Source organism: Platichthys flesus, chromosome 3 (genome assembly GCF_949316205.1).
Source record: "Platichthys flesus chromosome 3, fPlaFle2.1, whole genome shotgun sequence".
Classification (NCBI taxonomy): Eukaryota; Metazoa; Chordata; class Actinopteri; order Pleuronectiformes; family Pleuronectidae; genus Platichthys; species Platichthys flesus.
The window spans coordinates 9,210,879-9,238,786 of NC_084947.1; the positions used below are offsets into that span (position 1 = coordinate 9,210,879).

Genomic DNA, 27,908 nt, shown 5'->3' on the forward strand with positions numbered 1-27,908 from the left:
ATCAATGATAAAGTGTGTGTAGCAGCAAAAAAAACACTTCACTTGCATATCATCTTTTTTGCATCCACGCAGCCATGGACACATTCACACGAGATCACGCATGTTTGAACAACCGTTTCCTGGTTCACCTACAGGCGGCTCTGGGTCAGCCCGGAGCCTCTGGGTGATTTGTCAGCTCAGGCCATACGGGCCGGGAACCCTTCAAAGTTTGCTTTGGATTCCAGAGGGACACCACTCTGGGACCCCCTGAATTCCTGGCCATGGTACGCACTCTGCCTCACCCTCTGGACCCTCACCCCTGGAATGCATGACACACATGCACAACACACTCACATGGTAACATAAGCATATGCAGAGTGTAGGTATTCTTTTTTTTTTTTAAGTAGAAACATTTGCGAACACACACACACATGCACTAAAGGATGCGCCTCAATGCACACAGCAATGTTATTGTTCGATATTTCCAGCTCATTGAAATGTTTACAATTCTGACAACATGACAGTGTGATAACAAGTTCAATCATTCCATTACTTTTCCTTGACTGTTTTGGAAGTTATGTTTTTCTTGAAATCTTTCAGGTGAAATGTTTATTCTGATTTATGAATTTGCTTAAATTCATTTGATTACATTAAACCAGTTTAATCACAATCCAAACAAGTCTCTACCACCTACAGAAAAAAAAGTATCCCCATCGCCTATGTGCTATTAACCCTAACTGCCACCCTACTCCTAATCGTAACCCTAACCCTACCCGCCACCATATCCCTAACCTACACTTACCAGGTAGCACAGACTCGTATATGGTACCAATAGAACGGGCGTGTCCACATTAGTGGAGGTAGAACCTACTCCCCAGTATCTATGACCTTCACTAAAAAACATAGACCAACATTTCTCCACAGACTTTTTCACAGATTGGGATTTTCCACTTCCGGAGGTTGTAGAAGCTCGGAGATGAAACCAATCGATCGGGCATACCAGTATTAGGGTTGACAAAACCAATTTCCAAGTCTCTAACACCTTCAGAAAATAAGTTATTCAAGAATATCTCCTTCGCCCATGTGCTATTAACCCTAACCCTAACCCTGATTGCAACCCTTACTCTAACACTTTGGAAATTGGGTTTTTCCATTCCAAAGGTCATAAAACCTTTGGGATGGAACCAATGGATCAGGAGTGCCCGTATTAGTGGGAGTAAAGCCTATTCGCAAGTCTTTACGAACTTCTTATCCATCACCCTAACCCTAACCCTAATTGCAACCCTTACACTTCGCAAATTGGGTTTTTCCCTTCCGAAGGTTGTAGAAGCTTGGGGATGGACCCTAACCATAACCCTAGCTCACGCCCATTTCAAATTACTCCAGAAGACATTTACTTTTTGGGGTTTTGAATGCCCTGCAAACTTTGGTATGACTTTGAGCATTTCCAGGCCCTGGAAAAAAAACCAAATGAAAAAAACAAAACCTTGTAAACACAACAGGCCCTCCCACATTAGGTGCTCAGGCCCTAAAGAGAGGCGACAAACCCCCTCACATGCATCGGAAACGTTGTGTGTGGTCAAGTTAGAGTTCAGGTGACAACTACAACTATATAAAGAGTCCTTGTAAAGTAAAATTATGCTTATTTTATCAATCTAATAATAAATCATCAAAAGTGATTTTTGTATCCACTGGTATTCTAAGTACACTTTGCTAATAATCCATATTTTTTACTAAAGCAGGTATTTGAATACAGGTTAAGTATTTGTATTTGCACTTCTGCTTAAATCTGTGCCCCTCTGCAGTTTAGTCCGCCCTGTCTTCAGCTTTGTAACTCCATTTCCCAGCAGGCTCCGCCACGATGACGTGTACGCCGCTCTCAGCCAATAGTCTTCCTCGATACACGGAAGTCCGAGAGAAGAGGGAAGTTTGGTTTGTGTACAAATCTGATCGAGCGCCTTGTTTTCTCGTGTGAAGACACGAAGAGTGAACGGATGTAGCTGACTCCTCCTGTGTGGAGGCTGCGGTTTGAGGTCCTGTCCACATGTAAGTCCACGTTTCAGTTCAGCGCAGGGACACGACGCTAGAGTGGCTAACAGGCTAACCAGCTGACGGCTCAGATAACAGCTACAGAGAGATGACAGAGACGGAAGTGAGCAGCCGCGTTGATTCTGTCGTAACGTGGCGCCACAGTTTGATTCTGGGGTTGATTTGTTGTTGTGTTAACACTGAACTCACACACACTTCCTCTCCATGTATCGCTGTGGTAAAGCGGAGGGAACACTGGCATCGTGCGGTGTGGTGGAAATGCTGCACTCAAACGCTTCACCTGTGTGTGTGTGTGTGTGTGTGTGTGTGTGTGTGTGTGTGTGTGTGTGTGTGTGTGTGTGTGTGTGTGTGTGTGTGTGTGTGTGTGTGTGTGTGTGTGTGTGTGTGTGTGTTTGTGTGCGCGTGTGCGCAATCACGTATACACATGCAACCATATATCCAATTATACAACAATCCTCTCATTAGAAATTTATAAATGCTTCATTTAGTCCAATAACACAAACATCTGAGTAATTTCATACATATACATTTATTGATGTGGGTCTTTATTCTATCTATTTTTATCGTATAGTCATTTATTTAATGAATGGACTATTAATTTATATCTGTATTTATTGTGATGCAATATCCGTTTCTATTTCTGCTGGAAGCATTCTCTGTCTTTTTGGCGCTATTATTCATTTATTGCTCCTGTAGAGACTTGGCAAATCAGTCCCTCACCCCCTTATAAAGGGTGTGACCTATGGTTGTGAATGATATTCTGCTATCCATCATTATTCTGTCAAGTGGTTATTAATTTAGGGAAATAATAGCATATGAATCACATCTTTTTCTTAGTCATTACATTTTCAGCAACCCTATTATCCACGTGTTTCTGCTTGCATACAACAGGTATTTGTAATATGTGGCTTCAAGTGAATATGTGATAAATGTTCCACAGTGGGGCAAAAAATAATGGATAATATAGAAATACATTAAGCCTAAATTAGCTGAAAGACAACTGTTCCTTTTCTGTATGTTACTAAGGCAGCCCTGTGATTTAATCCAAGTGACCTTAAATATAATATACTGAAGCATATATACTGAAGTAAAATTGGACCGAGTGATGCTTAAACTGATTTGAATTTACTGAAATAACGTCAACAATCTCATAATTGGAACGGCAAACTGACCCTTACCCAAAGTCCACAAGCTTAGTTTAACAAATCTTCAAAGATAATATTTGACCAGTCACATCTCGTTCCTGCTCCTGAACGTGTTCGGCCAACACCAGAGCTGCTGTCCAGTGTGTTTGTGCGCATGTTCATTTTTTTTCTCTGCCTGTGCGACATGGGTTTGCACAAGTTTGTGTAAGAACAGAACCTGTGTATTTAAAGTATTAAGCCGTACTGTCTGTGTGTGATATTATGGGAGCGGCTGTCTGCTACTTAGGTATTCAGGCTCTTTTCCACTAATGCCTCACTAAAAACTAAGCCCCTGACACAAGTCAACAAGAAGCGTTTGTTCATCATTTGGTTGGGCTTTTTTTCCCTCCCCGAAAATGAGTATTTATATATTCACATCAGCGAGCCATAGGGGCTTTCCAGCAGAGATGATGGCAAGACATTAAACAAATCGTGTGTAACGAGGTGATCATAAAACACAACCCTGTGGTGTCCCACACAGACCTGTCATTATGGCAAAAAAACAACAAGTACACGTACAGCCACACACCATTCTCCGGCTATATACAGACATGAAACACATCCTCACACACACACGCACACTCTTATGATATGCCCCCCCACGATTTTCTCCATATCATCATAAAAGGTGAAGAATGTACTGTTTATTTCTCAGTAAGCCATCATGAATGTGTGTTGGAGAAGGTTCATATCCCGCAGCTTAGAAGTTTCATTGTTAGATCATGGTTATAAGAGCTTAACTTAACCAGATTAACTCACTTTGCTTCAATTTATTTTACGCTTGTTATTAGTTCCACTTTTAATTGCATTCTCTGGCTGTGTTTTCATAGAGAGTGGTGAATGAAGTGGGCCACACATGCACATATTTAATTGGAGCCCCACAATTGCACTGGCAGGCTCATATCGTTAAGTTTTGATGGTTTATCCAGATGTATTTGGCAAAAACAAAATGGTTTTATAGGCTGCACTTATATTTTCTTAATTCAGTGTCTCAAAAATATAAATAAATTAAGTATGTTTCTGTGTACGCTCAGCCCTTGTCATCGAAACCCACTGTGGTCTTGATGTCTAACAAACTTGTTTCAATTAATTTCTCTTCTAATGAAACATTTATAAGGCTGATTAAAATCCTGCATTGTTTTCATCCATGTTGAGGCCATAGCTGACATTTCCTTTGTTCGCACATTATGTACAGACATATCAAACTTAAGAGGACATGCTCTTAGAAACTATTACTCCAGTTAGTAAGGTTAAAAACCTGCTGATATTGTGCATTAAATTTAGGGAAATCAAGTTCACAATGATTTCTTTCAATTATCTAATGACCCCACCCACGTCATCCCTGGATCCAGGCCACCAATCCCCAAAGAGCCTCACTGTCAAACATCCTTGAGGTTAATTTCAACTAAACACCAAGCCCCAGCTGATTCCTTCTCTCCATGGACTTGAGCAAACAATATGAAATGTGTTTGTTTTCACTCTACAGTCACAAGATAAAAATGACAAAGAACAGATGATATCTGCATAATCCTTGCACTTGTCTCATTGTTTATCTCACCTAGGATCTCTCTTTGCCCCTGAGTAAATTCACCTGGACAAGGGGCCCAATGTCTCTGCTGCAACCAGCCATCCAGCTCCAGCACACGACAGGGCCGCTGCCGAGTGTCCAGGGGGAGCTGCAGTTCTGGATGGACAAAGCGGTTGCTTGGGGCCAGGCTGACAGTCCAGACACTCAGAGAGACACCAGCCTGCACTTGAGAAGATTAAGCAGTTACCTCCAGGAACTGCTCTCACATATCAACACTGTGGTGAGCAGACCCCTTGATAAGCTGAGCTCAGGTCTTCACAGGCATTTATTCTGTAACAGTACAAGAGAAGGTTGTGAAGATTTATTCTCTTGGAAATTCCGATAGACTTAGTTCTACACTGTATATCCCAGATACCTGTTTATCTAATGCTCGATATCCAGTATGTTTTACATACCCAATACATTAAAACAGCTAATTACTTACACTGAGCAGGCAAACAGCCATCTGATTAACGAAGCAATAGGTTAAATCAAACACCAGTGCGTATTGGTGAACACACAGAGTCATGCACACGCTCGCTCTCAGAGCCAGAGCTTGAACAGTAAGCCCAGCGTTGGTAGGCTCCTGCTAACAGAGGCTGCTCTGTGCCGTGCAGAGGCTGTGAATGTCTGGCTGGCAGTGTTGCAGTGTTGAGTTAGTCAGGTAATAGCCGCAATGGGACCTTCAGTGCTAACCTAATGTATCCCCATATCAGGTCAGCAAATTTGGGAAGGGGGCAGAGGACAGGAGTGGTGCAGAACTGTGAGATGTCAGTGTTGCTGCAGCCATGTCTCCCTCCTCCCTCCACCTCGTGCTGCTCTGGACTCGCTGTCTCTCGACTGTAAACATGTTCTCCCTCACATTATACACTCTCATGGCATCTTTGCAGCTTTTCATTTGTGACTACACAGTCCATGTGTTTGACTGTTACACAGTCTCAGTGTCTCTGTCTGGTTCAAGTTCTATTTGGCCACTCTTCATTTACTTTTACAGATTGAGGATTGACTGGATGTTTTTTTCTATCTGTCTGTCTCTGTGTCAGTGTGTTTAGGATAAGAATGGTTACCAAATAGAATAAAAGCTATTGCTTTATTGGTTTGTAGTTATTTTTATTAGCAGTGGACTCATGAAACACAAATACATGATACCCTGCTTTGGCTGAGACAGACTGGTTGATACCCAGTTCATTCAGATTTCATTCAGATTTGGGTTGCAAATGGCATCAAACAGGCCAGCACACATAGTGGCTTCATTTGTGTGCATCTGGAGGAAGTGGAGACACAGCATTACACCACTCCTTTAAGGAGCTTTGAGATGGACGGTGAGTTTGGGGAATTCTGAAACACACTTGTGTATATTTATGTTCTCACCATAGTAACTTCACTATTTATTGCTTGGGCTACTCTGATTGTGGTTCAGTGACGTCAGGGACAGAAGTATTTCCTCACGGTTCTCTCTTCATCATTGGCGATAAACGTGTACCATTTGCCTCCGAAGCTAGAACATCAGCAGCCACTTCAGCCTGAGATGTCTGTCCCTAATCAAAACAAGAGACACAGTCCCAAAGCTCATTATAATTAGGGACAATGCTGACAAGGCTTTGATGGTGATTTGGCCTCGGTAGTCAGTGGTAATTGCTTTCTGTTGTGATGGCTCACTCTTATGGGCATTCCTGCAGTCACAGAGCGTTGTACAGTTCCTATTGTAAATGAACATTCCTTTATGTTTGCATCACTAACACACAATTGCACACGTATACTCACACAGACGAAACGTTTACCATGTGTTGCTGGATTGATAGGAAGGCCTAGTTTGAGGGCTGTGATCCAGGCAGCATTGGCGGTGTTGTGGATGGGGTATTTAGAGGAACTGGACTTGGCTCATTATTCTACTCCTCATTAATGGTGATCTCATCCATTTGTATGAATCAAGTTAGAATCACTGTCTGTCTGATCTTCTTTTTTTGAATATATAGGCCTAAAGCTACTTCTCCAATTTCAATAAGTTGTTGCTCTCAAAAGAAACAATAGACTCTGATATGGTGCTAAGGAAAAAGCATTATTGTTACAAATGTTGGTTGTGTGAATAGACTGTATATAAACATGAAGTGCACAATTGTATTTCCTCCCACTATCCAGAAATTAAGCCAAAAATATCCTGGACACAAAACAAATGCTGTTTTCTTATTTCGAAAACTTAATTTGGCGTCAGAGTCTGTGCTGTATCGTTCGGGGGGTAGAGTCGGGGAATCAAGGTCCTTCAGATACACAGGCATGATCAATGGCAAGTCACCCTTTTTTTTATAGTTAAAAGCAAACTTACTGGAAACATATGCCATTAAACGTACATCATCAAAAACTACAGTGAAAAACAGAAACTTTCTTTGAGTGAAATCTATTTGACACATATTTCGATTTTGGCCCATGTGTCATACACTGACATGAAGGAAGCAGGGGTCATTACTTCTAAGGCAGCCAACCACCAGGGAAATTCAGGGTGCTTTGGCTTCACTTATTGGGAGCTGTTGTGTTGCTGTTGCATCTCTATATACAGCAACAGAAGTGAAGGTGTTGATGGGATTATTATCCCAAAGAAAAGACATGAGACAAAGAACCTTATTAAAAGAAGTTATATTTCGACTGCAGTGTCCATATTTTTCTACATCAAATGAAAAGCTGTGACAACTCAACCTCCACAGTGCTTACGTGGCAGAGAAGCCAAATTGTCTCTGGTTTAGCAAAAGCATACTGCTTCAATAATAACCGGCATGTGTCAGATTTCTGTTGGTGTTCTCCGGTTAGCTCACAGGTGAAACGTATGATGTAGTCCGTTAATATGGGTGGACTAATAAGTAATACTGTACAGGCCCGTAAACCTGATGCAAGTGTGCAGACAAATGCTTGTAAATATAAGTAATCCCTCACTTTGATGTGTTCCTGTATATACACCTGTAGTCATCACATTGTAAAATATAATGGGGTCTGGGTTGATTTATCAAAACCAGGACCGCAGTCGGCTGGAACAGAACAATGTTGTGCACGTGTGTTTTTACCGAGTTATCCCTCTTGTATCAAAAATGATTTTTAAAAGTCTTCATTGCAACTCAAGGCCTTTGTCTATGTCTCCAAATTGAATCGAATGATTGTGTTTCTCACTAATATGCTGTGTTTCGTAATATTAAATTAGAAAACAACAAATCAGTTGGTTTGGTGTAAGTGCTTAATGCTTTAATTACCGTTTGTGTCCTTGTCGTCTTTAATTATAAGGGGTTGTGACGCACTCTTGTCTTTTTCACATTAACAAGATCCCTGCTTGGCTGTTTCGGTCATTATTTTATGTGAGCTGTCTCAAGTGATTCTGAGAAAATCTAATAATTAAAAAAGAGGCCTGGATCAAAGGTTAGGGAAGACTTTAAATGCAGTAGCTTGAAAGCTTGTGGATGTTTTTATTTTGCTGTGAGGTGAAATAAATCACAGTGTCTGCTGTTTGAACCTGATGAACAAAAACACACACAGGTATTCTTAAGCCCTTCCAGGTATAGAACCAGAGCCCCGTTCTGTTCACTGAACCTCTCACTACTGACACTATGGTAGGAGTTGGGACATGACCATAACACACCAAACAAAGCGTCCACCAATCAATGTACTAATGTGCTGTACACCTGTGGATTGGCCTGCTAGTCAACTCAGTTCCCTCGTTCATAAACTTGACTTGAGATTATTTTCAACCTCTAATGTTTATACAAATGGACTGTATCCATATAGAACTATTCCAGTCTTATCAACCTCCTGAGCCACCGCTGCCCACTTCAGGTTCTCTAAGATTTTCTACTGCTAAATATATTATATTAAATCAAGAATTACAAAATCAAGAGGGAAAATTAAAAATCCGGAGCTCAGATCATATGAGATAAGGAAGTTTTAAAGCAAGAGCTGGAAATGATACACTGAAAACCGGAGATTCAAAACCAAGAGTCCAGAGTTAGACTCACTAATGTGAGGGCCTGTATTATAACATCTCAGATTGAAATGACTAAATCAAGATCAACTGATAAAAAACACTTTACTGTATTTGCCTTCCTCTCTGATACACTAAAGTGCAAGGTAGCAGGTTCAGAGTTCTAACAATATTCAAGATAAAAAACCTGTAGATGGTTAAATCCATTATCTCATATCTGCGTTTATCTCTGCTCTGTCCTTAGAGATCCACGGCAGAAACCATGAAGCGGCTGCCCCTCCTGGGCCAGCTCCTTGGCCGACTTTGCTGGAACCCTCACGTTACCGCTGATGGTGAGTAATTCTGGGCAGCTTTGACTCAGTGGAGCACAGTGGGTGGATCAGGTCCAGAGAAGCCTCTTAGCTTTTTAAGTCAGGTTTTCAGAACTCCCAGACAAACAGAAGTCATAATGGTGGTAATGATACCGAGATCATGGTGTGTAATGTGTTGTCTTTAGATACGAGCAGAGGGCTGCTGTTCCAGTGTCTGTGGGGACTGTACTCAGAGGATCCCTGTGATGCTGTGGAAAGAAAAGCCAACCAGTGGATACGGGTATGGACTGGATATTGTCTATCCCTATTAATACAGACCCCAAGGTTAAGTGATTAATGAGCAACAGAAACTCGGGGAAAGATACTTTTTTTCTTTCTTAACAGGGGGGAACAAGTTTGAGACTTGACTTCCCATTCTAAGTCACTTCATCTTTGCGCATATAATTTACAGTGAGCATTATCTTTTAAGCATTTTTAATTGCAGTGGTTTAAATTTGAAAGATATGGTGGAGACAAAAACTCAGATATGTATAATGAACATTTAAATCAAGTAATTATAGTTAATGTTTAATCACATGCCTTTTCTCTTACTTTTCCAACTTGATCTTTCTGCTTTTTTTACCCTCATGCCTTCTTGACTGACTCGCCACACAAAATATTTACCAATTACAGATCATCCCTTTCACAATTTCCCTTTGAGTGCCTTCAGGCTGCTGAAGAGATTTTCTGTCTAATTTACCTTTTAATAGTTCTCTCCAATGGGGACATGGATGATGGATGAGGGAGATTGGGTCTCTGTTAGTCTAAAGCCTTTTGTGCCCAAAACTGTTAAACATATTTTTTTAAAGCAAATTAGAAATGTCTGTTTCACCGCCTCCTGGCACTAGAGAAGGATCAGTCTTTATATTGCGGCTGGTTGATCCCACTCGCTGTCTGTTTTCAAGTCAAACACACACACACAAACACGCACACACATATACACACACACCTACATTCACAAAGGAGGGAGAGAGAACACAGGGAAGTAAAGATTCTGCAATTTTCAACTTTGACAGGGTTCACACAGATGGCTTATGATAAACAATGTGGGACCTTCACATTTTTGCCAGATTAACTGTGTGTTTGTATTCTTTTGATTAATTTCTCATCTAATAAAACATCTTGCTAATTAAAACAGTGCCTTGAAAGTAAACCTTGAATTTGCCAGATGGTCTTTGACCCATACGAGGGGAAGTGGAGTGCATGTGTGTGTTGCGGCGTTTGAATCTATGTCTGTGTGCTTTTTATAGGCATGTGTTTTCTCACGCAGTGTTGTATTCCCATATCAGTTTCATGTGCAAAAATGTGGTTCTCGTGGAAGATGGGATGGTGTGAAGATTTACATTAGACGTTTACAAAGCCTTGATTATGATTAATTTAGAGATTAAAATGAAAATAATTGTTGCAGCCTTTGTTGAACATCAGTCTGGGTTTGTGTTGTGTTTCCATCATCGTATAGAAGTCGTTCATTTGACTTCAGATTGCTCTCAGTTGGGTTCACTGGGGCCACTCGTACAAAAATTGCATGCATGTATTATTTTCTTTACTGCAGGGCACCAGTTGAAAGTGTCCAAAGAGTACAAGTACAATAAACTCCAAACCAACTCTGCAGCCTCCCCTCATTCTCCCTCTCTTCTCCTCCCAACAAGCTTCCACTTCCCACAAATGACAGGAATGGCGGGAAGCGCAAAAAAACCTATTCACCACAGCTCAGCCCGTCTGGGGGAGCAGGGCAGATGTATGGTTTTAGGCCAGAGATGGTCTGTCTCTGTGTCTCTCCCTGCGCTGTCCTGGAATGCAGAATGCAGCCTGTTTTCTGTTAGCCCTGTCTGATCTCGCTCCCCAACATTGTTTTCTTGCCGCCGCTATAATAGAGTAAGGGTCTGGTGCTAAGTGGCGTCTAAACACTGTGTTTGTTTGGGTCTGTCCATGCGTTCCCATGTGTTTTTTGAGTATTCGGGCAAATACATGTGTTTTATAGCTACTGTATATAATACTATTAGTACCCACATGTATTTTTCTCCTTAAATTATGAAAGCGCTCAGGGTATTTATCTTTTTCTCCTTCACCCCTCCCAGCTTGCCTCTACTTTCCACATCTGAGTGTTCTCCCTGGGTTTGATGAATGCTGGGTACAGCCGCATTCTGTAGCTGCAGGCGATGTCAGATAGTCATTAGCTCAATCGCTCGACATCCTGTACCAGAAAAAGGGAGGACCACACAGCGCTGCAGTAAAGGGGTATGATCTCTGAGGAGATGACAGATGAGTAGAGCATGAGTGTAATATTAGAGAGCCGGAGGACGGACACTTGATACCTTAATACTTTGACGTGTATCTTGAGTGACTCCATCAGGGTGAGGCACAGGTAGGCCCTGGAGCCGCTGGGGCTGATTTATAGTTTTGAAACATATTTCTAAACCTTTGGCTCAAACTGGCTGTTATATGCTGTGGTTTAATGTGGAGATGAAAGTGTCTGACACAGTTACACTTCCCCTTCATTTTCTTCTTGGGTGTTGTCCCCTGACTGACTATCTTTTATATATTATTTTCATTCACTCCAAAGGAGTAGTTTGACATTTTGTATAAGTTGTTCATTTTTAAATCTGTACACAAACAGAAATGTTGAAACCTGCTGTAACTGCTTGTCGGCTGTTGTCATTGTGGGTGGACATGCTTAGACACAAGGTATCACTCTTGAAAAAATATGAGTTGTTTGCATTTCTGTTTCAAGGCACTGAATTGTTTACTGAGCCAGGCGAGCTTGGGCCCCCTGTTAAACCAAACTAATCTATACTGTCAAACTAACCCTTTAGTTACAGGATTGAATTATGTTTAAGATTAATATAATTGTATATGTAAAGTTCTATTTATCACCATGCCGGTACAGTGGTGGGCTCTGTTCCCTCTCAGCAAGAAGGTTCTAGGCTCAACTGGGATTGGCTCCAGCCCCCCTGGACAAGCAGTATAGAATATAACTGAATGTTAATGAGAGGACAGCTGCATCCAGAATACTTTAGTTGTTTGTAAAACTCGTTGTGTATTCTGATGTCACAACATCCAAATATCTGACTCAGATGATTAAAAACAGGTTTGGAAACTGCTGTCAGTCCCAAATTAGGTTTTATATTTGTTAGGAAAAGGCACATTGACTTCTCATAGTGCACCGAGTTCGAGCAAAATGGATTACAGCTCCATTATTTTGCAAGTTCTTTTCGCTTTCTTCTGCACTCGTTTCCCTCATTTTCTCCTCCCTCATTTTTGTCTCTGCTGTTTTGACCATTTGAGGCTAAACTTAAGTCTTTCATTGGTTTTGAGAGAATTCAATCATGGCCTAGTAATTGTTAACAGGCACACATCAAACCCAACCAAAGTCTTTTGCCTGGCGCATTTTTCTCCATCCTATGTTTTAATTTTAGATTTATGGAGGGATAATTTCCATGGCAGCAGCTCGTCAAAGCCCCCAAAGCCAGCTTGGTTGCTGTTCTCTCCGAGAGAAAGATGACTTTTGACCTAAAGTATTTGCCATCCATCTATCCGTTTGCCCTTAATCCCATTCCTCTGGCGACCACACCCTTCTTTCCTTGCTCCGAATGGAGCCATGGCTGCGACTTCTCGTCTCTCGTCTCTGCCATTTCTTCTAACCAGCCTTTCTTCTCCCTCTCGTCTCTTATCCCCCAGCCACGATGTGCCTCCTTACAAGGGTGGGATAAGTGTGATTGGTTTTGCATGTACTCAATGTGCAGGGTTTGAGGGTGCTCACATGGTAGTGATTGGGGTTGTTTTGTGAGACTATGTGGAGGGTAAGCATCTTAGCGTGCTGTAGGGCCCGGCCAAAGAAACCACACAGCTCCACCAACAGCGCTGCAGCACTGCTCTGCCTGGGATTCTGCTCTCCCTCACTTCTTCTTGGATTGTTTGTCCTCTTTTCCTACATATTCGGCCTCTCTCCATCCTTTTTTCTCCTCATCTCTCTTGTTGATCCCCTTTTATCTGCAGTTTGAAAGGGATTTGTACTTTTTTGATTCTACTCTTAGTGGTGTGGATGTTTTTCAGTTTTTTTGGTTCATCAAAGCTGTAAAAAGAGATGTGTGTTTGCTGAGGATGTGAGGCCCGGGCTGTGTATGTTGGATCACACTTTCAAGCTCGTACTACTAAATCAACTTATTGTAGTCGAATAGAGACGACTGCTTCTACGGTTTGAATAAATCACTAATCTAAAACTCTCAGGTCTTTGGGTTTTCATCAAGCTTCTAAGCGAAAACCAGAGAAGACAAATTCTTATCAAACTAACAGTTTATTTATCTCTAGACCATTAAGTGCTGTGTGGCTGTGTTTTTATTTTTTGTGAAACATTTGTATTTCATCCCTTTTTTATCTTTACCTTTCTTGGAATCGACGACAGTAATGTTAAACCTAACAGTGTGAGTCAGGTGTTCCCCCTCTTCGTCCCTTCCCCAGCGTTTCTCACAGATGAGAGTCAGCTGAGTTTATTAGTGCGGTTTTATCAGTGTGTGATGAGGCCCCTTCTGAAAAATGCTTGTTAAACACCAAGCCCCTCTCCAACAAAGAATGTTTATTCCTGAGTTCGCTCATATGCTGTCCATACATTCTCATTTACTGGAATGCCTTCTCTTCACTCATGTGGTTCAAATGATATGACGCCAGCGGAGTCATCCTATACTCCGGCAACTCATTAGCTTTGATGTTATGGATCCTGGGCTTTGGGCAGATCGTATTAATATCATATCCTCTGTTCTAGACACAAACGGAAAAGTGCTGTTAATCCGTTGCACTGTTTGTTTCTCCCACAGAAAGTGCTGTGTCAGCTTTCTACAGAAGAAGATGATGCTGCGGCGCAGAAATTAATGAAGCGTATGGGTGTACCACCTAAAGAGTACCATCTCAAAGTGCTGACAAAGGTATTCTCTTGGTCTGAATCTCTCCTGCATAGATACTGAATGCAAGTATGATGGCATTGCTCCCGGCCGAGTTCTTGGTGTTATGTGTATTGTTCTGTCATTATGTTGAGTGTCTTCATTGTGGTGGATGGTATTGTGTGTCATTGTTGTCTTGTAGCCAGGGGCGGACTGGCCATCGGGAATACCGGGGACATCCCCGGTGGGCCGATGGCCGAAAATATAAATCCAACGGCCCATCACTATGATGTACCGGCCCACGCCCATCATCGCATCAGCCCTACAATGGTTGAAACAGCGGCACAAGCGTAATTTTCTCCAAGAGCTATACCTATCTATTCGCACTGACTGCTTTTATACTGCTACTCGCAATCGGTCTTCACACTCATGGTGACTATTTTTCGATTTTTTTTTAAGTGTCTTTTAATATGTGTTTTACAGACTTCGGAAGTCCAAAGTAAGAAAAGATCTCCACCTTATTAATAAACACCTCTAAATTGGTTCTTACACAGCCGAAGTGTAGAGAATTTGGATTTGCATACATACACGCAACGCGGCACCCAGTTATACGCATGCGCACCGCCGTGTATTGAGTGGGCCGGTCTGACAGAAACTCCCGGGCCACTTTTTTCCCCCAGTCCGCCCCTGCTTGTAGCTATCTGTCTACTGTATATTTTTTTATTGTAATTTCCGAGAGGGTCAAATTAACATCTATCTCTACTGTGTATGTTATTTTTCCTGCATTTCAGATGGTGGCAGCGCTGCAGGGAAACATTGGAAAGAGCTGTAGTTCTCTGGGAAACATAAATCAGAGGTACAGCACTGGAGAGTCCAGGGCTGCAACTAATGATTATATATCCAACTGATTAATCTGCATATTAGTTTCTTGTCTTTTTCTTTAGTCTAGTAAATGTCAAGAAATTGTGCCCAAAAATTATAGTCTCAAAGATCCCAAGGGTGTTGTCTTCTTATATAACAGGTCAAAACCCAAAAGTTATTCAACAGTGACAAGCAGTGAATCCTCACATTTAAAAAAACTGGAGCTGCGAAAGGAACCCACACAAATATATATCAAAGTATGCAAATATTTGCTGTTTAATTGATAAATTGGTAAATTATTGCAGATCAATGTATATTATACATATTTGAGGATTCCTATATTCTGTATCTTTGATAATATTTTTCCCATGTTCAACATTAAATGAATGACTCCGTCCAGGTGTTCATGTGAAAGCATCCTGGCTACATCTGAGGCCTGTGTCCCTCTGGTCTCTTGTCCGGAGGCCGCCCCTCTCATCGGTGCGCTGCTACAGCGTCCAGCGACTTGTGTCAGAGCAGCTCTGAGTGAAGACTTCCTGGAGGCTCTGAGCTCTGCCTTCTCCAGGTAGAATAACATAAAGAGACTCCGGTCTGGAGCCCATTCAGAGCAGAGCTGTGTCTGAAATCACTTTTCTTCACAGTATCATATAGTGCACTTCATTTTTAGTCCTAGAATTCTGAGTGTAAAACTATGCAACATTTGGCGTCTTGAAACGTTCCCACAATGGAATGAAAAATGGTGTGCACTCTACTTTCTGCTGACAGTCCCACAGTGCAGTGTGTTGTATTTAACAGATGTGAAAACTACAGTTGTGAGACTTTACAGCTGTCAAATTATGCTGCAAGGATTATAACTCATAAACGTCCAGAATCTAAATTTACTGCTCACATTAGAAGTGTTGAGTGTTTAAGAGAGCAGAGAATGAATGATGAGGGGAGGGATCTCAGACACAGCTCATGACTGACGCTATTTTCTAAAAAGTAGTTCCCAAACATTATATCTAATATGTAGATAGAACACATCCAATCATATACGAGGATATATATTTATCAGTGATGTTTTTTTTTTTAATTTTACAGTAAGGTCTTGTCACTGGAGGATCAGGCTGTCGTGTCTCTGTGGATTCACAGCCTGTCCACCCTGGAAGAGGCTGTGCTCAGTCTGCTGGAGTCTGTTCTGAGCAACCCGGGGTCAACACCACAGAGGATGGTGCAGCAAGTGTCACAGTCTCTGCTGGTGGGTAACAGGGGCAACTTCAAGGATTAGGTCATGCATTGGAGTCATGGATGTGTTTATATTCTCCAAAATGTAAATTCTGTCTTTAATTTGTGTTAAATCGGTAGCTAGCGTCTGAGTGTAGTTGTCCCCACCTCTGTTATCAATCAAGCTTTGCTGATTATTGTCACAATCTGCAAAAAAAAACTCATCAAGCTCACATCTTCAATCTTTTATTTTTCAAAGTCCAAAGATATTTAGTTGACATAATAAAATAACAGCAGATTTGAAGACCCATGGAACTCAGGGAAGAAATCTGTGGTTACCTCCATGAACAACTATCTTGGCAGAATCTCTCACACTATTATTGGAAGGATGTATTTCCTAACAGCTAAGTCGAGAGGCTGAAGTGTACGTGTTTGGCTGAGTTCTCCTGATGCATGAGTGTCTAATTTGTCATGTGTGAAGCTGTTGAGATGCTGTGAAATGTTGTGCCATTGTTCTGTGAACGTTTCTGCAATTTTACTGCTGCGTGAACTGGCATCTTTTAAGACCGTTGATAAATTAGGGACATGTTGCTGCTGTTAAAAAGGCTTTTGTTATGTACATAGTTTGACTCATCTGCCCCGAGTTAGAGTCTCACATCAGAACTCACTGCACGCTCCATGTGTGTTCAGCTCCGATGTGAACAGCTTTGTCAACTGTGAAACCGAACAGCTTGAATACGAGGCCTGCTCAGTTCAATGTCCTCTAATATGGACTTGTACAGTATTCATATGCTCCGTTCTTGGAAACGTTCCATCGTTTTTTTCCCGGCGGGTCTTTATTGACTGTCTTTTAGCCTGGCTAACTCGCACCATTTGGCTTTGCTGTGCGTGCCTCGCACATCGTTTGGAGAGCATTAAACCGCCTCTCACATCATTTGGCTCGGGCTACACAGACTCCACTGTGCACGGTTGAGCACTGAACCCTCCGTCACTTGAGTCTAATGCCGCTCCGCACTTCATTTAACTGAAGATCACGGCCAGTTCAAAGTCAGGAGTGACTTTTGATGTAATGATTGTTATGACTGGTTATTGCAGATGATGTCTTTACTACAATGCACAGCAAAGCAATTGGTTGCTGACAAGGGCAGCTTTATATCCCATATTATCCTGGAACATGTTTTACCAATTAGTGCGGGTCCTGCGATTATTAAGAATAACAATAAAATAATTAAATGTGTCGCTGAAACTCAGACTAAACTCTGAAATTAGATACAACAATGTTTACTCAACTCTTTCTCCACAGAAATTATTCACAGAGGAGACGTGACACAAAATCAAAAGTGGATTAATGTACATAGACGGGCTTTCTACAAACCGTTTGTGCCAAATGTCTGTGCCCAGCAATAAAACACCGTTGTGTGCACAGTTATAAATGTCATCCTGTTTACTTAAGTTACTGATTGCAAGGAGGAAACAAGGTATTTGGCCTCACGTTAACTTCGGTCCAGTTTGTCAGTTGTGTCACTCCCGCTTGAGAGAGTGATGGTCCACTGGAGCTGTGTACACAACAGGCCGGCGACGCACGCTGTCTTAGTTTAGGAACTCTTGTCAAAACTGTAAGAGATCGGAACACACTGTTAAATGAATGAGTAACGCTCAGTCTACAGGAATATGCCGGCCTATTGATTGCACTTGATGCCCTCGTCTTGAGCTTGTAAGAGCTACTATGTTGGTAAGACAAGTTCTGTAAGCAATCAAACTAATTATAGAAACTGTTTACTTCTCGGTCCCGTCACGGATCTCCTTGTTTATCCTCTTGTCCTTCTTTGATTGACCTCTGTTTTTATCACCTTTTATCGTTCACACGCACATGTATGCATACAAACCCCCTCCACACACGCAAGGGATACAATACGGTCGCCAACGCTTTTGTTTACGATATCTCATCTGGTGTATTGTATCCTTTGTAAATCGGCTTTCGCTAAAGTTCCACTTAGCCTTCAGGTTTTTGGGATGTCAGATTTGCGTTTTCATGCGGGTCTCTGTTGCAATATGTGTTGAAGAGGGAAAAACAAAACAAGGAACGTCTGCCAGCTCCTCACCTCCCTTTCACTCACTTGTTTAAACTGCAATCAAAAAATGGGAAACGTGAAATTAGGCTCACATTCCTTGTCTTGGCTGGTCCCACCCCTGTGCAATCCAGTGAGAGACGCAGGCCCAATAACAATAAATACCCACTTCCTGGGCCCGACTGCCAAAAACAGGATGTTTGTTGAATGCTGTAATTGACCCTCCTTGAAGTGTTAGTGGTAAGGTGTGGAGGAGGACGCTAAAACTCCCCACATGGTTTTGATTCTTAGGGGGAATCATGACAGTGCACACACACGGTGCTGGCGTGCGACTCACACATGCAGATGCCCACTGACATATGTACATGAACGGTATGCCAACGCATTGCTTATGTCCATCCAAACAGTGACATGATTTGTTTGATTAATTCCACTTTTCTAGCCGGGGAGGAGAAAAAAGAACCAGACACTTCAGAACCGAGTATAAAAGTGTTTGCTTCCTTTGTTGGGACATTGCAATGACAGCATTTAAACACTGGGTGGGGTTGTTTGTTCTTACTGTGACTGTAATTGGTCTAGAACCCTGGCACAAAGTCAGTTGTGAAGAAACATGTGTACGTAAACTAAAGTGAAAACACTCTTTCTTTACATAACCAGGCTGTGGCTTATATATACACCAGGATCGTCCTATTGTAAAATACCACTTTTAACTCGTCAGACCAGTGGTAACTTTTAAATTCACTGTGAGCTAATGAAATAAATAGACAAGCATGCTGACGTCTGATTCTGTCTCCAGACAAAGGGAGAATAATTAGGAAGTCGAAGAAATAAAAAAGAAAGGGAGAGCGAGGCAGACAACAGTACACCTGTTAAATGTTTGCACTTGGGTATTTTAGAATGTGTTAAATCTGAAACACATGATGAGTGTGCATTAGGAGAAGATGAGAGAGTGGGTGTGTGTGGGGCTCTGTTAAGGAAGGACTGACACGGTGGTAAACTGAGTGGCTCACCGGGGGATGTGTGAGAACAGGGACACACTGAGGCACTGGAGGTTTGTGCACGATGCAACAGTGACACCCGGTGGTGGTGCGTGTTTTGAGTAAATTATTTTTCTCTTTAAGTAGCTAAAATGTGATCTGTCTCATCTTATGGTTATTTAGAATCTTTTCCAGATTTTTTTGTGTTTGTATCTGTGCAGTGTCACTTTATGGCGTTTTAATTGTTGTGTTTCTTGTGTGTTTCAGCCTAAAGCCTGTGCACAGCACTGCTCAATATTTTTAGTTGTTAATGACATCTTCAGGTGAGTGTTTGTGTCTCAGTCAGAGGTTGTTGTTTTTCAAAATTTGATGATGGAGTACACCATATTTATTCTTGTATGATTGTGTTTGTGGGTTTCTGGTTGTGTTTGTGCGTGGCAGGTCGACCCTTAAACAATCTGAAGGAAACAACTCTGTTAAATCTCTTATCCAAACATTCACCAGCTGTTTTCTGAGGGAGGTGGCCCTGCTGCAGCCTCAGGTAGGATCCATAAGTGTGAAGCACACGTTTTTAGGAAGACTGCAAATCAATCTGCCCTCTAACTGATTAATCCTTTGGAAATTGAAGTATAAGATAATTAAATAATAGCCACCAGGAAGTGGACACATTGAAATTCATACTTCCCCTCAGTTGATTATCATGAAGACAAACTGAAAACTCAGCTTAAGGGCAGCTAATGTGATGAAACTCAAACCATTGAAGTCTAGTTTACAACCAGCAGATATTTCACCGCATCTTACTTTACTTTTTTTTTTTAACGTTTTTTAATTTGTCACGTAACACTTTTATCCTTAATGTGTCACCGGCTTTGGGGCCCAGGTCATAGCGACTTCCAACTTTCAATTTTAAACCTATTCTTCCTGAGCACTCAGTGTCACAGAAGATAAGACCTCACCTGCTGTAACACATTCTCAAGTTTAAAACCTATAAATGACGGATTCTTATCCACCATGTTCTCTGGAAGTGAGTAAAAAGCGACATTTGTGTTGGAGGCTTTGTTGCACTCACACATGATTCCTCTGCACACTCACTTAACAAACTCCCACATTGTTATCACTTCCTTTCCATCTGAGAGCCCATGCTCACGCTACAGACACACACCATGGTTCACACCTCTGACGAGCAGACAGTTAATGACGATTTGTAATGACTTTGTACGAATAAAACACCTGCGATGACATGTGTGTCCATCAACACCTCCTGTGTAACTGTAGGGAATTATCTAACACACACATGTCAGCCATTGCTGTCAAAAGTCGTGAAAACATATGTGTCACCACGCAGGTTTGATGCTACCTGCTACAGGGCTTTGTGAGTTCAGCTTAACTTCCTATCACCTCTATTACCCAGTAGATGGCAGTGCTGCAGTGCGTTTACAGTGGTCTCGGGTTTAAATGGCTGTAGTCACACTGCACTAAACACTTCCCATTACACGCTACATTACACATTAGCACCTGCTGTATCACCGTTACACAGACTCCCATTCAAAATGTCATTTTTCAGCCTTTCAGAGCTCAGTGATGTGCAAGTGTGATTTACATTTAAAAGATTGTCCTTTGTGTTGTTTCAGAAGTGTGTGTCTCTGAAGGCTTTCTTCCCACAGTCACCTCAGAGTGTGTTGGTTCCTCTGTTGACCCTGCCGTCAGGTCAGTGTGCACATACACTCTTGCTGTGTGTGTGTGTGTGTGTGTGTGTGTGTGCGTGTGCGTGTGCTTGTGCATTTTTCGTGTTCATGTGTACTCTGACATATAACCTTGTATGTTGAGTCAGGATGTATTCAGGTATTCTTTAACAGTGTATAAACAGTTTTCCTGCTGCAGAGTGAATAGACTCCTGTGTGTATTGTTCTCGCTAATCAATAATAGTTAGTTAACAACTTAACTGAGTGTTTTATGTCTTTTCTAAACGGTGACACGATGCAGGAAGGAAGTGGAGGTTACATCTTCTCAAAACGAATTTCTAATCTGACATATTTACAGCCGTTGTATCATTTTAGGTATTTATTGTGAAATAATCATTGATCGTGTTACACAGACACACAATTGCACCTCATTTTTCCCATTAAGAAGAATCCGTGTTCTCCATATTGAATATGTATTACCAGTGTTTACATATGGGAATCTTTTCCACTTAAGACTTGCACAGTAGGTGAGTGCAGGGGCACAGTGGAGCAGTGCTTATCAGTGTGTGCCCAGACTGGCCCCGAGCAGAAATGATTTACATGAATAGAGCCATTTAGGGACACACTGGAACCAAGCCAGAACCAGTTAATTATTACTCTGTCTCTGTGTGTGTGTGTGTGTGTGTGTGTGTGTGTGTGTGCGTGTGTGTCACTGGAGACTGAATGGAAATTGTGCTTTGAAAAGTAGACAATTTGAGCTTTTTATCATGATTCGTGTTCCCGGTGAAAGAGGTTTAAATTTGGACTCAGCATTGCATTGTTAAAGCAGTCGACAGGAACGATCTGGATCGAGATAAGAAGGGTCTGATATGTTTGTTGGTTAGATGGTTACTGAGTTCTGTGTTTTTTTTAGTGCAGAATATGGTTTGTGAAAGGAAAGTCATTTTTTGGCAGAACAATGTGGAATGTGACCATCGCCACTTTGGTCTTTTTAAAGCAGGTAAAAATGACAGCTGGAAAAAACAAACGAGTAAAAGCAGAAACAAGAGTCTATATAAATGATATATGGGAACTTGTCGATTTAAAGTGATTTCAGATGTAAAAGGTTCTTGTGTGTTATAGTCTTCTTCATCTGAGCAGAAGAATTACGAAACATTATTTTAATCTCCACTGAACTACACACACTCATAAATATCAGATCCTTGAAAAATGGATAACTGTTTTCATCAAGATCCATGAATTATTCTCTGAGAAATCAATAAAAAACATGGAAAAACACTCTGGATCGGCCCCTTGATCCAGATCCACACTAAAATGATCATGTCCTTCTTTTACCCCCCCACCCCACCCCCCCACCCCTTCACAAAATTACAAAGAAACTGGTGAAGTGGTTTTTACGTAATCCTGCTAAATGAAACCACAAACGCAGATGAAAACATAAACTCTTTGGCGCAGGTCAATGACCAATAATGAAAAGAATTATTGCCGCTCTTCTGTAAAGAGTTGTTGTGTAATGATGAGTTTCATTCTGGAACTAGCTCTTCACCCAATCCACCCAATCTTCCTCTTGGAAACTAAGCAAGTACATGTATCTCGCATCATTTCGAACTATTCCTTTCTTAAACGGTGACCATTTAGCTTGCTATGAATTGAGTGATTTGACGATCATTGTGTCTGTGTGTGAATCTGCTCTTGCAGAGATGCCTCCGGAGGCTTGGAGACATCACCTGAACTGGCTCAGCAGCTCATTACAGAGACTGACAGAGGAGGAAGAGGAGGGAGACGGCCGCAGCAGCACCAGGTTGGAGTGAGACAAGCTTGTAGAGAGAATGTGTTGATGTGCATCTGCTACCACCACCACCTCAGCAAATGCTTGCGTGGTGTTCTGATTTCCATTAGCTGCTGTTAAGGGGGTGGTTAGTCAGATATTTTCCTCTTGCATCACAGCAGAGAGGTCTTGGTGCACTGCATGGGTCCTCCAAGTACTCATTAGAGGCTGTAAGCTTGGGACTGGGAGCTGTGGTGTGAACAAGTGTTGGAAAGCCCATCGAGAGTGAGAAAAAGGAATGCAGAAGAAGAACCGGAGAAGCAGGGCCAGAGTGGACAGAGGAAAACTAAACCGCGGTGGAGAGAAAATCAAGAGAGTGAGAGTTGGACGGGCTTAGAGAAAAAGAGGAAAGACGATGCGGATGAAAAGCAGACAGGAGTTGATGTCCTCGAGATGGAGACAGCTGACTCGATACCCTCCAGCTGCGGCTTTTAACAGGGCCCATTATCCCCACCACCGCCGCCACTCCTCTCCGGAGCTCCATGAAAATTTCCCAAAACATTGTTCCGAGCCAGCGGTGGGAAAGTAGTCTGTTGTGTTGCTCCGAGCGAGGATGCAGCTGCCAGGGCCCTGCAGAGGGCTGCTGCTGGTCGGGCCTGGGAGCCAAGGGGAAAGAGGGGAGATGAGGTGGAGAGCTCTAATGGTGGTATTAGGGAAATCTGAGAGAGAGAGAGATCTTTATCACTCCTCCAAGTCATAGTGTCACTGTTGCAGCTGTGTAGCTCAGTTTCACCGTCTCTTTCAAATCTTTGTCCATTTTAATCCTAGTTCTTCGTTTAACTTGTGACCAGGGAGGTCGAGATCACAAGGTCAGAGGAAATATTTTGCTTGAAAATCTTGACTCTTCCGTTCTTACATCTCAGCTCACGTCCGTCCTTTTTCTAACCTGCCCCCCCATGTCTATCAGGACTGCAGTCCACATCTTGGAATATTGAATAAATACGCAGTGTATGGTCATAAATTTAAATCTTCATGGATTTTAAAGATATTTTATTCAGAGCAAATCCTTCTGTCAGTTGGGAACTATAAAAGCATGAATCTGAGCATCAGTTTCAATTTTTTTTCTTCACTGAGGAAATATCAACTGTTGAAAGATCCAACTGGGTTCTGCATGATGTCACAACTGGGAAGGAAAAGGGATTTCCATATCTGTCTCTGAATCAGATCTGTTTAACAACAGGCTGTCTGGCGAGAAAGAGAAATGTTTTAAAGGGTATTTTAATGGTTTTATCAAATCTCTGGGGGAAAACGCTTGATTTGTTTCATAGACAAATAAATTTGTCACAATGTAAATCTGTATTAAAATACCTCCCTGACAATTAGCTGCTGTGTTTTACAACTGCAGCCGCTGGAAGAGGGGAAAGTTTTGCTCACTCACGTTTAACTTGGAAAAAGTGAGGATGAGGTGGGTTGAGGCCGTTTAGCAGCTAAAGCAGACCACCCAAATCTCCAGGGTTTATAGATATTAAAACCTGTTTATAGCACCGTGAACCCCGTAAACATGGGCCTGCCCCAGTGTGGGGCTGAGTTGGCAAGCTGTTATTACAATCTGAAGGGGGGGGGGGGATCTGATTAGGTCTTGTACAAGAATATAACATTCTCCTCCTGTCCATTAGGGGGCACCAGAGGGTGTTCGAGGCCTGGTTCCTGCTGGTTCAGTGTGCTCACTGGGTGCAGGTGAGTGTCCAACTCCTGGGGACAAACGGGCTCGAGGACCGTGGCCCCCTCCTGTGGCTGCTGACCTTCTACCACCACCCCACCAACAGGGGGCACCACAGGGATCTACAGCTGGTAAGATTGTGTGAAAAACGAAATTCTCAATTTTTTCCCCTTCTTCTTCTTCTTCTTCTTCTTCTTCTTCTTCTTCTTCTTCTTCTCTGTTTTTTAATCTTTAGTTCTGCTTCCTCAGTGGCTTTTGATATCAGTTGGTCAAGCTGCCATCTTGATCCTGACGAAAATATTCCAGCAAGTATTGATTACCATGAAATTTGGTAAAGACATAGTGTGTGTGCGTGTTGGTCTTGGTGTGTGTGTGTGTGTGTGAAATATCACTATGCACCATAGACTGTATATAAAGAAGGACAACGAGTCTCTACTTCCTCTCGTCGTACAAAAAAGCCCAAATATCCCACACAGGGAAACCAGCATCTTGTGCTGACGAGCATTTAGAGCCAGAGTCTGAACAGAAGGGATCTGGAAGAAGGAGTTGAACCACATAATTTTTATAGCATTAAATAATGAATTAAAACAGACACTTGAACATAAATCAGTGTGATAATAACTACCTGGTGGTGTCATGGCCTCCAATCATATATATTGTACTGTATAAGCAGCCTCACTGAGCAGCTAGCTCAGCTGTCGACTCTCTAATTTGGAAACTGTTCTAAATTTGACTTATTCTCTCACTGAGTCTGCAGCTGTTTGGTTATGAAGACGCTCTCTGTGTGCGTCCTCAGAGAATGAAGCCATGTGGCTGCAGGAAGCCGTCGCTCTGCTCCATGCACTCTGGGATATCGCAGTAGAGCGGCTATCGTAACTCCGCAGAGCAACATTGTGGATGCTCTGTTATTTGCTCACAGTAGGTGTGTCGCCGCTGAAAGCCACACAAGAAAAACAAAGAGAGGAACACATTAAAGAATAAATTATGGATGACCCCTATCTGAGCCGGGGAGGGTGAGACAGTGGTGGAGGGAGACAGGGAGACAGATATGGGGGGGTGGGGATGGGGGGGTGATGTAGTATTGATTTCTCAGTGAGTGTCTGGCCAGCTGGCCTGAGTTTCATCTCTCTGTCTCCTGTTTGTCCTCATGCTCTCATAACCCCGGGAGACTCTCTCTCTCTCTCTCTCTCTCTCTCTCTCTCTCTCTCTCTCTCTCTCTCTCTCTCTCTCTCTCTCTCTCTCTCTCTCTCTCTCTCCGCCGCCATCTCTCCAGTTACGACCTCACGTTCAACTCCCACCGGGTCGTCTCTGTTCATCATTGGCCAATTACTGATCTATTGATTTCCATCTGCAGGAAGGCTACTTAAAGCAATGCTTCTTCATTCCAGCGTGGCCTATAAATAAACATCCGTCGGCCGCCCTGTGATGCATCATGCTGTCTGTTTCCAGGTACAGGCCGGAGAGGCGTGGCACCACCTCCACGCCCTCTTCTCGCCTCCCCCCCATCCACCTCCTGCTTACCGCCAGCAGCTGTTGGCCGGTCTGCTGTCACCAGGACCTCAGCGACCGGCCCTGTGTCCGTCACTGATCTTCAGCCTCTTACTCAACTTTGCTGTTTTTTCCCAGCAGCCGCTGAGCTGCTCGACACAGGTTTTACACACGGTGAGGAAACAACCTGTTGGGTGTTTCAAATGCTAAATTCAAAGTAGAGTGGCCCCGCCCCTTTTACAAACCACATTAAAAAACATGAGATCCCGATTTGTATCTGGATCCGAACCAAATTTGACATAAATCAGTTTCTTAAACATGCCTGATTTTTTTCATCTAGGTCCATAAAATATTCTCTGGGAAATACGAAAATGTTCAGAAATGCCACATCACACAATGTTAAACAAAAGGAAAAACAGTTCCTGGATCTGCCCATTGATCCATCTCAGCACTGAACTTTAATGAGGTCTTTCCTGACACATCACATCTTTTCCCTTTCCTTGCTTACCAACAAACAAGATTCCTAGTGGTTATTATGTGGTCTTTACGTAGTTAGTTTGATTTGATTTTATCCTATATCCGTTTTTCAGTGTTCTCTACATTTCTTGATATCAAACTGACTCTAGTTGTGTAGTTGTATTTTCTGTATATCATGAAATACACAATCATGACATGGAAATTTAATTTACAATACATTATCTAATGCTGTGTTGTGCGCTGTTATATGTAATATATCATAAGTAATCTGTCTCTTTTCTCTTTCAAATGATGCCTTATCACTAATGCTTTGTCTAGTTAAGTGTTTTGGCCCTGTTACATGCAAAATCTTACTGTCTTTGTGTTTGTGTGTTTGTGTCTTCGTGTTTGCGTGTGTGTGTGGGTCCAGGTGGTGCGGCGGTCTGGTCTGGTGGAAGAAGCAGCGTGTGCTCTCCGCTCACTGGAGCTCCGGCTAAACGCAGGAAGCTGCTCATCAAGCGACGCTACCAGAGTTCACCTCAGGATCGAGGCCCTTCAGAACACACTCACACATATGCAGGCAGCATGGAGCCCTGCTGAGAGCCAGGCACACACTCACACACTCTGAAGGAGGTGAGAGTGCATAGCTTCACACACACACACATTAATACAAACAACCAGACAGCAGCGAGTTCCTCCTCAGCTCAGGGGTTTCTTCAGGGCACGTCTGCAGAATGACAAATAGCCTCACTCTTGTGTAGATTTGCTTGGGACAATGACAGGAATGTGTCAGAACACAGCTCAGCAAGGACAGATTACGTGGAGTGTGTAATCATATGCGCACACAAACACACACTACAACTACAAGGCCCACAAGGACATTTGAGGAGTGACAGATCACACTGCAAAGACGCAGCAGCGGGTACAGCGTGTCAGAGTCCTCCCACTCATGTAATTGTCTCACAAAATAAATCCTTCACGCTACACACGCACACACACACACACACACACTTCAAGGCATTCATGTCTGAAGGAATATGACACCAAATGCCACTTACCTTTGTGCCAAAATGTGTTAAATGTGAGACATTACATTGCCGAGTTTAAACTGTTAATAATGAAATGTAAATCCGCTTATTTTTGGATGTACATTCTCTGGTGTTTTCATTTATTATAAAAACTGTGTCCGTGGCATTTAAAATAAATAAATACACATTTAAACTAGTTCTATTGAGGTACACTATTCCTGATTATGCTTCTACATAACTACTTCATAATGTTATTTATACGTCAATAGTTTAGGGCGACCACTGATAATCGTCTCCACTGCTGATGAATCTGTCGATTTGTTCTCCCAGAGCGGAAAGTATTTAATTTACTCAAAGAAGCGCAGTAAATTCTCTCATGTGAGAACCTGCTGATTCTGGTACATGTTGTACTTTGTGATGAGGTCATATGATTTGACTGGTTTTGTAAGATTTGTTCTTGAAATAAAAAAATTGGCTCAAGTTGGGAGTTATTACCAAAGCTCTTCATAAGCTTGGTGACTTTTTTTTGTTTTTTTTTAATTCCTCCACTGTCCTCAATGTTAAGATGTGATAGACTTTGGATCCCCTCAGCGATGGGGTGGACTCCGACAGCGTCAGGGATAAACTCATGAATCCAAAGTGATCCCATCATCCGTGTAGAACAGAAAGATGTAGATCTGCTCTATGAATGATTA

General features: G+C 42.3%; 1 protein-coding gene across 2 annotated transcripts; it reads left to right on the forward strand.

Annotated features, from left to right (window-relative positions):
* Nucleotides 1–1,877: 1,877 nt before the first annotated feature.
* fancc (FA complementation group C) lies at nt 1,878–27,712 on the forward strand. Of its 2 annotated transcripts, none has more exons than XM_062384866.1 (15): nt 1,878–2,025; nt 4,775–5,020; nt 8,982–9,069; nt 9,234–9,328; nt 13,899–14,006; nt 14,753–14,817; nt 15,223–15,387; nt 15,903–16,059; nt 19,339–19,394; nt 19,513–19,612; nt 20,703–20,778; nt 22,452–22,554; nt 24,198–24,372; nt 25,691–25,903; nt 26,616–27,712. In XM_062384866.1, the coding sequence occupies exons 2-15, from the start codon at nt 4,820–4,822 to the stop codon at nt 26,811–26,813; spliced, it is 1,800 nt and encodes a 599-aa protein (XP_062240850.1). In that variant the 5' UTR covers nt 1,878–2,025; nt 4,775–4,819; the 3' UTR covers nt 26,814–27,712. The 2 variants fall into 2 exon arrangements, with proteins under 2 accessions (XP_062240850.1, XP_062240851.1); XM_062384867.1 differs by having other exon boundaries at nt 20,706–20,778.
* Nucleotides 27,713–27,908: the final 196 nt, after the last annotated feature.